General features: G+C 37.0%; 1 protein-coding gene across 1 annotated transcript in view; it reads right to left on the reverse strand.

Moving 5' to 3' along the window:
- Nucleotides 1-368: 368 nt before the first annotated feature.
- The window catches only part of BRIP1 (BRCA1 interacting protein C-terminal helicase 1), a 172,905-nt gene continuing 162,103 nt past the window's right edge, over nt 369-11,170 (reverse strand). Inside the window, exons 17-19 of the mRNA XM_006833632.1 lie at nt 8,390-8,472; nt 2,721-3,050; nt 369-1,174 (exon numbers count right to left, since the gene is read on the reverse strand). Coding sequence (XP_006833695.1) covers nt 369-1,174; nt 2,721-3,050; nt 8,390-8,472 — 1,219 coding nt within the window. The remainder of the gene's footprint in view (nt 1,175-2,720; nt 3,051-8,389; nt 8,473-11,170) is intronic.

Genomic DNA, 11,170 nt, shown 5'->3' on the forward strand with positions numbered 1-11,170 from the left:
AGACAACGAATTATGTATGTATGAAAACAAATGGAGGAAGGGGGCTACAATATGCAACAAATACTTAACGTGAAATCTATATTGCATTTGCTAAGGAAGAGTTGTTGGATGAAAATATTTGTTGGATGAAAATTTTATCAAAACTCAAGAATGGTGAAATTTACTACATTTCTGAACATAAAATAATTTTAAAGTCTGACAATGAATTAAAAAGTATATCAATACCTCAAATTAAAAAAAAAAGTAAACGACTTATCCAGTGTATAAATTGTTATTTATAAGAGTTTAATATATAAAAGCATGATATCTACTTTTACAGCATATCAGTTAAATACTGTTACCTAACACCAAGAACACATCTTTATTTTTCAGAAGGAAAATGGTTTAAAGTTCTTTATATCAGTTTCATGAGTTCTTCCGTGACCGAAGTCATTTATATTAGTTGTTTTTATATTATTATTATCAACTTTGTTTTCTTCAATTTGTATGCTTTTATTCAACTTTATGTCTATGCAATCTTCAGCTTTCATTTCGCTGTCTGAATCCACTCCTTTCATAGTTCTATATTCAAAACAGTCTTCAGCTAAAAAGTAATCTGAATTATTAACCAATCTATTGCTTCTATCAGTTTCAGCTAGTTCATTTTTCTCTTCATCTATATCCACAGGGTCATAAAGTTCAGGTGTAAAATAAATAGATTCGTCTTCTTCTGTTTCAGAAGCTCTGTATGAAGTGGAAAGTTGAGCTTCGTTATTTAGTAGAGACATTTCAATGTCCGGATCCAGAGTTTCTTCATAACAGAGTGGCTGTTTCAGATGATTTTGTTTAGTATCACTAGTATCAGTCTTTATTGGTGAAATAATGGCTTCTGATGGAAGGCATGGCCCAAGTGATGTGTTTCTTGTCAGAGATGAGGACTCAGATTTATCAGTGAGTGGTAAAACAGTTTTATTTTCCATTTTTTCTATTTTGATAGTAGATGTACAGTCCTTTGATATCCTGAGCTCAGGCATTGCAGTCAGGCTTTTACCCGGACAATACTGTTCAAAAGAATGAAAGTTAGACCAACTGGTGCTCTTTGCTTGTTTGCTGAAGGTTGGGCTTGTAGATCTGGAAATCACCTTTTTTCCTCCTTTCATTGATTGGACAGAGTCTTCTGAAAATACTGGATCACCTATGAATACAAAAATTCAAAAACTTTAATTCTGTCCCTAGCTTAACATAATAATTACTGTCTTAAAATGATCATTAGAAATACTTAAATAACTCTGTTGTTTCTCATGGAGTCAGTTCTAACTCATAGCAACCCTGTATAAGGTTTCTGAGAGTGGCTGGTGGGTCTGAACTGCTAACCTTGTAGCTAACAGTCCAATGCTTGTACTATAGGTTACTTAATGTAGCGCCTACGATCAGTAATAACAAGACTCCTTAAAACACAGAATGTTAATTCTAAAAGGCATCTTAGGACTGTAATGTTTCCAAGTCCAATTTATAATGCTGTTTCATAAACCATCAAATTTCTCACTAAGGCCCTATGACTTGAATGAGGAATAAACAGAAAGAGAAGTAAGACCAACAGGCTGTTAAAATCTGCCTTGAAAACCCCAGATCAGCTTTTCTCAGTCACTGTTTATAATAAGTTGCCATCAAGTTGGTTTCGACCCATAGCAACCCTGTATATACGGTTTTTGAGGAGAAGCTGGTGAGCTTGAACCACCGACTTTTGCAGTCCAGTGCCACACCAGGACTCCGGACTGTTAGTCAAAGTGCTTTCCAATCAGTAAGACATTCATTTAGAATAGAAACATATACTACATAGTAAGTGTTTTAAAAGTGACATAGTAAGTTACCAGGACACATGAATTTAGACAATTAAAATTATATTCAATAGTATAAACCGTTAGTTGGCAATGTTTCCTGTAAAGGACCAGATGGTGAATATTTGAGGCTTTGTGACAGGTCATGTTCTGTTTCAGCTACTCAATTTTGTTGTTTGAATGTGTTAATGTACAACTACTCGACCTTGCTCTTATGTATAATATATAAATGAATAGATGTAGCTCCGTTCCAGTAAAACTTTATTTACAAACAGAGTAGGTTGAACTTGGTCCATGGGGCATAGATTAAAAAAACTCAAAAATTTGAGTTAAAGAAATTTTGCCAATTTCTATATACCTTTTAGGAAACCACCTACATCTGTACGTGTAAGTACTTTACACCGTTGTCCTATCTGTACAGGTATTCTCTCAAGACTCAAAAAAGTTAAGCGACTTGCTTATATAATCACAAAGCTAACTAGAAGCAAATCAGAAAATATGATACGGTCTCCTGACAAAGAAGTTAGTTTCCATTCCAATACACCACAGTCTTTTGTTATTTTATGATGCTGCTGTTGAGTTGATTCCAACTCATAGCAATCCTATTACTGGGTTTCTAAGAAGTAGCTGGTAGGTTTGAACTGCCGACCTTTCAGTTAGCAGTCCAGTGCTTATCCTACAGTGCCACACCAGGATGATAAATTAACAATAACAATTCTATTTTAGTATAGGAGGAAAGTATCATTGAGTTGGTTCCAACTCATAGCAACCCTGTATAGGGTTTCTGAGGAGTGGCTGGTGAATTTTGAACTATCGACCTTGAAGTTCAGACCAACAGTACTACACCAGGACTCCTTAACAAAGACTTTTCTATCAAATGTAAGTAAAGGGAACTTTTCATACTTTTCTTCTTTCTGGAGATGGTGTCACTTGATGGAGGTGGAGTTTTAGTTAGCATTTTCAGACACTGGAGCTCCTGGACACACAGTTTTGTATTGTCTTCCTTAGGATTTTTTGGTGACAGGTGACTTTCTACATTCAGTAAAGAAGTTGGGGTATTGTCTTTAAAACAGGTCACTTCAAGTATACCCTCATTGTCCTGTGTAGATTGATTGTCCTCTACAGATATGCCAGTGTCCTTCAGATGCTTTGTGGAAAACTTTGTCAAGGATTCTAGTGCACTTTCAAATGTTGAATGGTGCCGAATCTGTTGCCGCACCCATTTAGAAAGTCCTACGGAAAAAAGGAAATCAGGGAGGATAAGTTGATTACTTAGTTATTAAGATGTTAAGCTCACTGCCATACAGCCAATTCCAATTTATAGAGATCTTGTAGGAAAGAGTAGAACTGTCCATAGAGTATCCAAGGCTGTAAATCTTTTAAGAAGCAAACTGAACCATTTTTCTCCTTTGGAGTGCTCGTAGATTTGAACCACCGGCCTTTTGTTTAACAGCCCAACTCTTAAGATATTGTTGTTGTTATGTGCTGTGAAGTTGGTTCTGACTCATAGAGACCCTATTAAGATATTAGGTGCTATTAAATATTAAAATAAAACTGGTATCAGTGGAAAGAGGCAATAGAGCAGCTCAATATCTCCAGTCCAAACAAGGCCAGAGGTTGACTGTAGAGAAGACTTTCAACTGCTCATCTGTGTAAATTCAGGTTGAAGGTTAAGAACATGAAAACAAGTCTACAAGAGCCAAAAAATAAGACCTTGAGTATATCCCATCTGAGTCTAGAGACCATCTCAAGATCAGATTTGACACACTGAATACTAATGACTAAAAATCAGATGAGTTATGGAATGATAATCAGGATCATCATAAATGAAGAAAGTAAAAGGTCCCTAAAACAAGACAGGAAAAAAAGGAAAGACTAATGGATGCTAGAAGAGACTCTGAAACTTGAGAATGGAAGACATGATGAAGTAAAAGAGTTAAATTGAAATTTTCAATGAAATGTGCACCAAGACCTGGAGCGATAAATCCAAAAGGGAAAAACATGCTAGCCTAGATTTGCAATATTTAAGGATTCTATGGACAAATGTGCCAAAAAGAATTAGTCAATGCTCAACCATTACAAGAGACAGCATATGAGCAAGAAGAAATGAAGACATACAAGATTCCAGCTGTCCAACATCTGTTCCTAAAGTAGAACAAAGCTATACAATCCAATTTATTAAACTTTATCTCATGCAATTAAAAAAAAAATTCCAAGCCCCAGTGGATAGTATAAACCTCATTAGACTCAAACATAGTAAAACAAATCAGATTAATTAATCTTGGCTGAAAACAATACCAAAAATGTACTTGTGTTTAATTGTCTATGGCAAGGCATTCAACTGTGTGGATCATAAACTATGGATAACATAGCAAAGAATGGGAATTCCAGAACACTTAATTGTGCTTATGAAGAACCTGTACATAGACCAAGAGGCAGTTGTTCAAACAGAACAAGGGGACACTGAATGGTTTAAAATCAGGAAAGGTACATGTATCATTTCACCATACTTGTTCAACCTGTATGCTGAGCAAATATTGAGAAGCAGGATTACATGAAAACAAACATGGCATCAGGATTGGAGGAAGGCTCACTAAGACACAACCTTGCATATTGAAAGTGTAACGTAAAGCACTTATGATGGGAAATCATGAAAAATACAGCCGTTAGTAAGATTACTCAATATAAAGAAAACAAAAATCCTCACAACTGGACCAACTGATGACAGAAAACAGAAACACTTATGGTCACATACACCATCAGCATTCACAGAAACAGCAGTCAAGAAATCAAACAACATACTGCATTAGGCAAATCTGCACATGACCTCTTTAAAGTGTTGAAGAGCAAAGATGTCACTTTGAAGACTAAGGTGAGTCTGATTCCAAGTCATGGGATTTTCAGTAACTTCGTAAGCATGTGAAAGCTAGACAATAAAGACCAAAGAAGAATTATATGAAGAAAAACGTGGCATCAGGATTGGAGGAAGACTCATTAGCAACCTGCGATATGCAGATGATACAGCCTTGCTTGCTGAAAGTAAAGAGGACTTCAAACACTTACTGATGAAGATCAAAGAGCACAGCCTTCGGTATGGATTACATCTCAATGTCAAGAAAACAACATTCTTATCAATGGAGAAAAGATTGAAGTTGTCAAGGACTTCATTCTTATTGGATCAACTATCAACACTCCTGGAAGCAGCAGTCAAGAGATCAAGCAACTGCTGCACAAGACCTTTTGAAAGTGTTGAAGAGAAAAGAAAGATGTCAGCTTGAGGACTAAGGTGTGCCTGACCCAAGCCATGGTGTTTTCAATAATCTCACATGCATGCGAAAGCTGGACAGTGAATAAGAAAGACCACAGAAGAATTGATGCCTTTGAGTTATGGTGTTGGAGGAGAATATTGAAAGTGCCATGGGCTGCCAAAAGAACCAATAGATCCATTTTGGAAGAAGTGCAGCCAGAGTGCTCCTTAGAGGCCAAGCTAGCCAAATTTCGTCTCTCATACTTCAGACATACTGTCAGGAGGGACCAGTCACTGGAGAAGGATATCATGTTAGGTAGGATGGAGGGTCAGAGAAAAAGAGGAAAAACCCCAATGAGATGAATTGGCGAAGTGGCAGCATGGATGAGCTCGGCCCAGAATCGGGCAGTGTTTCATTCTGCTGTGCATAAGGTTGCTATGAGTCGGTACCGACTTGATGGCACCCAACAACAACAAAGAAGAATTGGTGCATTTGAATTACAGCAGAGGTGTTGAAGATTAACTATACCACCAGAGAACAAACAAGTCTATTTGGAAGAAGTGCAGTCGGAATGCTTCTGAGACACAACGATGGCAAGTGTTTCATTCTTGAACTGATTTGAGAACACACAAGAGCAATAATAAATTTACAGTTACAGAATATAGAATAGTTCTAGAATATAGAATAGTTCTTAACACTTTTTTTTTTTTTTTAACCAATATGCTTTATTTGAGGGGGCTTCAAAAATTTTTAATTTCATTTTTTGATGAACTTTTTGAAGCTTTCTGAAAAACAGTTGAAGTAAAGGTGAGGTTATCACATTATTCTATGCTGAGAATAAAACTAAGGAATATGGCAAATTTAATTTCCCATAAAAATTACCTCTATTTCCCCTTCAAAGATTCCAAGTACATCTAATACTGTTTGGGGAGGTGAAAAAAATAACAGTGATTTATGGACAAAACATATCCTATTCTGAACCTATTATATATATATATTTAATACAGAAATAATCGAATTGTAAGGGACATAACTAGAAAACTGCATAAAAATGAATCATACTGAGTGGAGTTTGCTGTTTTTTTAAATAAGTATTTTCTGCAGATGAATCAGGGTTTCAAGCAATTTTAGCTACTATACTTTCATTTCAAATACATTCCTTTAGTTGTTTACAATCTGTATTTATGCAAATCAAGTTTAAACAAAAAATACTCATCAAAAGGAATTTGTTGGGTTGTTAGCCAAGAACTCACATTTTGTGAGTATCAGAAATAAAAGTAAATAGATATTTATTAGAATAAACCTCAACAAATTTAAACCATGTTTTAAGGCAAACAATTTTACAGAAGCATTTCTCTTTTAAAGTTCTTTATCTTTGTTTAGGGAAAATAATAACAATAATATGAAATTCTCTAAAGCAAGTCTTTTACATATAAAGTGTCATAGTTTGAAAGTATCTGAGCTCCATCTGCTTAGTAAATGTGAGCACTTAACGTTTTTGCCTTGACTTATGCTTTGGCTTTAAGCTCAATTCTTTGCTTCCCATGGAAAGGGGGGATGAGGGGGATGGGGGAAGAAAGGTAACCACAGCAATATATTCTCATTTAATCCAGATTGATATGTTTTAATGTCAAATCAAGTATAGCAATTATAATCTGAAATGGAAAAGGTAGGTTGTTGTTGTTAAGTGCCGTGGAGTCGGTTCGGACTCATAGTGACCCTGCACAGGGTTTCCGAGGCTGTAAATCTTTATGGGAGCAGAAAGCCTCATCTTTCTCCCGAGGAACAGCTGGTAGTTTCAAACTGCCGACCTTGAGGTTAGCAGCCCGATTCCTAATCACTATGTTACCAGAGCTCCATAGATAGCTAATCTGAAACAAACTGACATTTTAGAGGATGTGATAACAGATGGGGCTTCAGAATTTATAGAAAAAAATTAAATTAAAAGATAATGGAATTTTTCCTAAAACTTTTTTGAAGTACGCTTGTATTTGTTGGTTTGAATAGGAAACACTTGACCATCTACTTGTTCTTACTACATGCTGTAGTACTTTACTTCCTTTCAAAAAACACTAGCATGGATGATTTAACTTCTAAAACAATGGAAATACTTCAAAACAAACAAACAAACCCACAACAACACAACAGAGAACAAAACAACCAAAAGAAGTGTGCCTGTGTGCTTAAGTTTTAGGAAAAATCATTTCTGTATAACAGGTGTTCCTTGGCAATGTTACAAAATTTAAGTACCACTATATGTGGCACTAAGGAGCTCTGGTAGCGTAGTGGTTACGAATCGGGCTGCGAACCACAAGGTCAGCAGTTCGAAACTACCAGCTGTTCCGCAGGAGAAAGATGAGGCTTTCTGCTCCCGTAAAGATTTACAGCCTCGGAAACCCTGGACAGGGTCACTATGAGTCGGAACCGACTCCACGGCACATAACAACAACAACATATGTGGCACTAAGGAGCTCTGGTAGCGTTGTGGTTACGAATCAGGCTGCAAACCGCAAGGTCAGCAGTTCGAAACTACCAGCTGTTCTGCAGGAGAAAGATGAGGCTTTCTGCTCCCATAAAGATTTACAGCCTCGGAAACCCTGTGCAGGGTCACTATGAGTCGGAACCGACTCAACGGCACTTAACAACAACATGTGGCACTGGGCTCCTGGTGTGGCGCTGTGGGTTAATGAGCTAGATTGCAAAGCCGTTTGAACGGTGGTTCAAGCTTACCATCTGTGCCTCGGAAACCCTATACAGGGTCGCTATGGGTCGGAACCGACTCAAAGGCACTTAACAACAACATGTGTGGCACTGTGGATCAGCACTATGGATCAGCACTAGACTGAGAACCAGAAGGTTGGCAGTGCAAACCTACTAGCCGTTCCTCAAAAATCCTATACAGAGTCCCTGTGAGTTGGAACCAACTCAGTGGCAGTTAGTAACAACATGAAACTGTACCATAATCTACATTCTATAAAATTGAAGGTTCTTAAAGATTTTTCTTTATGTGTAAAAACATAGCATATAATGCTAGATTTCTAGTCAACATAAAATTTTCATGCATGATTTAGAAATTCCAATTCTCCACCTTAAAAATGTTGTTACACACCATTGAGTTCATAGCAGCACCCCTGTGTACGGTTTGTAAGGTTGTAAATCTTTGTGAGAGCAGGAAGCCTCATCTTTCACCCATGGCTGGTGGGCTGGAAACACCAACCGTGTGGTTCACTCTCCAGTGCTTATCTTACAAAGCCAAACAGCAGTCCATAAATGCCAAAGATGGTTTGTTACTGGTTTATACTATAATCCCAAGTAAAATCTTACCAGCTATATAGCGATTTGGGTTACTTCTGAAACGATCATCCACTAGAATAAGAGCTCCCCAATCATTTTTGTGTCGGATACATCTACAAAGAAATGAGGCATGATCACTTCAATGTAACAAAGCCACTTATATATATACACATATATATATATATATACACATACACACAATTGTTTGAAACCGCCTCAATGTCACATAACATAACAGCATGATAACTTAGCTGTTTACCCATTTTGAAGAACGACTACAATGCTTTGCAAAGCAGCTGAACAACTTTACATTCCCACCAGCTATATATGAGAGTTCCAATTTCCTCATATCCTAGCCAACATTTACTATTGCGGTCTTTTTAAAATTCGTCTATCTAGTCTAGGTGGTGTGAGGAGTAGGTCTAGTACAAATGGTTAACATACTTGACTGCTAACCAGAGTAAAAGGTGTGAGTCCACCCTGAGGAAATCAAGCAAGTATTTGGAAACATTTATTATGATTTCTAGTTTGTTTGATTCCATTGTGGACAGAGAAAAATTCTTGGCATGATTTCAAAAAAAATAATAAAAATTCGTCGGGTCTATCTTGGTAAATGTGCCATGTGTATTTGAAAAGGATGTTTAGTCTGCAATTGTTGGGTGAGGTGCCCTATAATGTCAATTCTATCAAATTGGCTGCTCAAGTCTTCTGTATCTCTACTGGTGTTCCACCTACCAGTTCTAGTAAACAAAAAGACTGAGATTTCTTACTAAGGATTGAAGTCTTCAAGGTTTACTTACTTCAAATTCATCAGTTTTTAAAAGTGTGTCGAAGTGTAGGATTACAATGTGTAATGATGAATGAAGTGAACTTTTTCTCATTATATAATTCCTTCTTTATTCCTAATTTCCTTGCACTGAATTCTACTTTGTCTGATAGTTTTTCTAATTCTGGTCTTCCTCGGTCTTCCAACAGCTATTTCATCGTTTGGTTTATGTTTTTTCTTATATTTATCAGTGGAGATGGGCAGTGTGGAGTGTGCTTACTTCATGTTTCCTAGAATTGAGACCTCTAATTTTAACTGGTAACAGAGTAATACACATGATTAAAAGTCAAAGAGTAATGCCATCTCCAATTCCTATTCTTCAGATGCAGTTAATTTGAAATATTTCTAAATAACATTGATGGTATCATTCCTTCGCTGCTTTTCAACTTTAGAAAGCATGTTTTCTTCTCTTATTCCACTGATTCTTCACAACTCCCTCCCCATCTGCATAGTACAGTTACTCATCACGATCTTTCTGTAACAGAATACCACTTTTAGCTGAACCACAAAGTACACTACAGGGTTCCGTGAGCTGTTTTTTCCCCAAATCTTCCTTGTGTTGTGTTAATAACTGTCTCTCTCTGTTTCCTATCATTAATACATCTCCCAACTTCTCCACAGTTACAAGTGTTGGCCTCAATGTGGTCAAACTCTCTATGCTCTGGACTAACAGCTCACTAGGCTTCCTGCACAGCTGGCATAAAATAGAGCTCCCTTCCCCCAGTGTTTTGTAAAATCTCTTTGCTTCTTCTGGATGGAAACCCAAGTTTTCAGCATCCTTGATATTTCTTCTCACACATTTTTTCTTATTTGAGTGAGAAAATGAGCATCTTGATAAAAGTATGAATTTGAAACAAATGTTTTAAGTTCTTGCATACTGAAAGGCTTTATTGTTTTACAGAATTGTAGTGAACTCAGATTGCAAGTTAAAAAATATCTTCAAATTAGAAGATAAGTTTCAACTGTCTTCTTTTGAGGAGCCTGATGCAACCCTGATACCCTATCTTTGCTCTCTAGAAAACTTTTAGGACTATCTCAGTATCCCATGTATTATGAAACTGCTTAATGAGGTGCCTTATACCTTTTTCCTCCTTGGGTGAACCCAGTCAGGAAATCATGTCCTTCAATTCTGAATTTTTGATCTGGGAAGTTTCAATTTTATCTTTCAAGCTCAAATCTGCATTTAAAAACCAGATTATTTTCTAAAAGTTTTCCCTATTCTCTGTAGGCAATATCTTACCTACAGCTCACAGGGCAAACTCAGCCCATATCTTGATTTCGTATAGCTTACAAGGTAGGAGCCACCACTCGTCGGTCAGTTTGTCGTACTGTGAGGGCTTGTGAGTTGCTGTGATTCTGGAAGCTATGCCACGGGTATTTGAAATACCAGCAGGGTTACCCATGGTGGACAGCTTCCAGATGAACACAGACTAGGAAGAAGGAGTAACGAACTACGTCCGAATATTTAGTCACTGAAAATCTTATGAATAATGTGAAACACTATCAGATATAGTGCTGGAAAATGAGCCCCTGAGGTTGGAAGGCACTCAAAATGCCACTGGGAAGCTGCCTCCTCAAAGTAGTCTGTGATGACACAAATGGCGTAAAGCCCATGGGACCTTCATTTGCTGATGAGGCACAACTCAAAATGAACAGAAACAGCTGTAAACATCCATTAATAACCGGAACATGGAATGTACAAAGTATGAATCTAGGAAAATTGTCAAAAATGAAATGGAATGCATATTGACAAACATCAATATCTTAGGCATTGATGAGCTGAAATACACTTGTACTGGCCATTCTGAATCTGACAACCGCATGGTTTACTATGTAGGAAATGACTAATTAAAGAGGAATGATGTTGCAGTCATCATCAGAAAGAACTTATCTAGATCAGTCATGAGGTACAATGCTGTCTGTGATAGGATAATATCCATGCGCCTACAGGGAAGCCCAGTTAATACCACTATTATTCAAATTTA

The sequence above is a fragment of the Chrysochloris asiatica genome, unplaced genomic scaffold (assembly GCF_000296735.1).
Source record: "Chrysochloris asiatica unplaced genomic scaffold, ChrAsi1.0 scaffold00007, whole genome shotgun sequence".
Lineage (NCBI taxonomy): Eukaryota > Metazoa > Chordata > Mammalia > Afrosoricida > Chrysochloridae > Chrysochloris > Chrysochloris asiatica.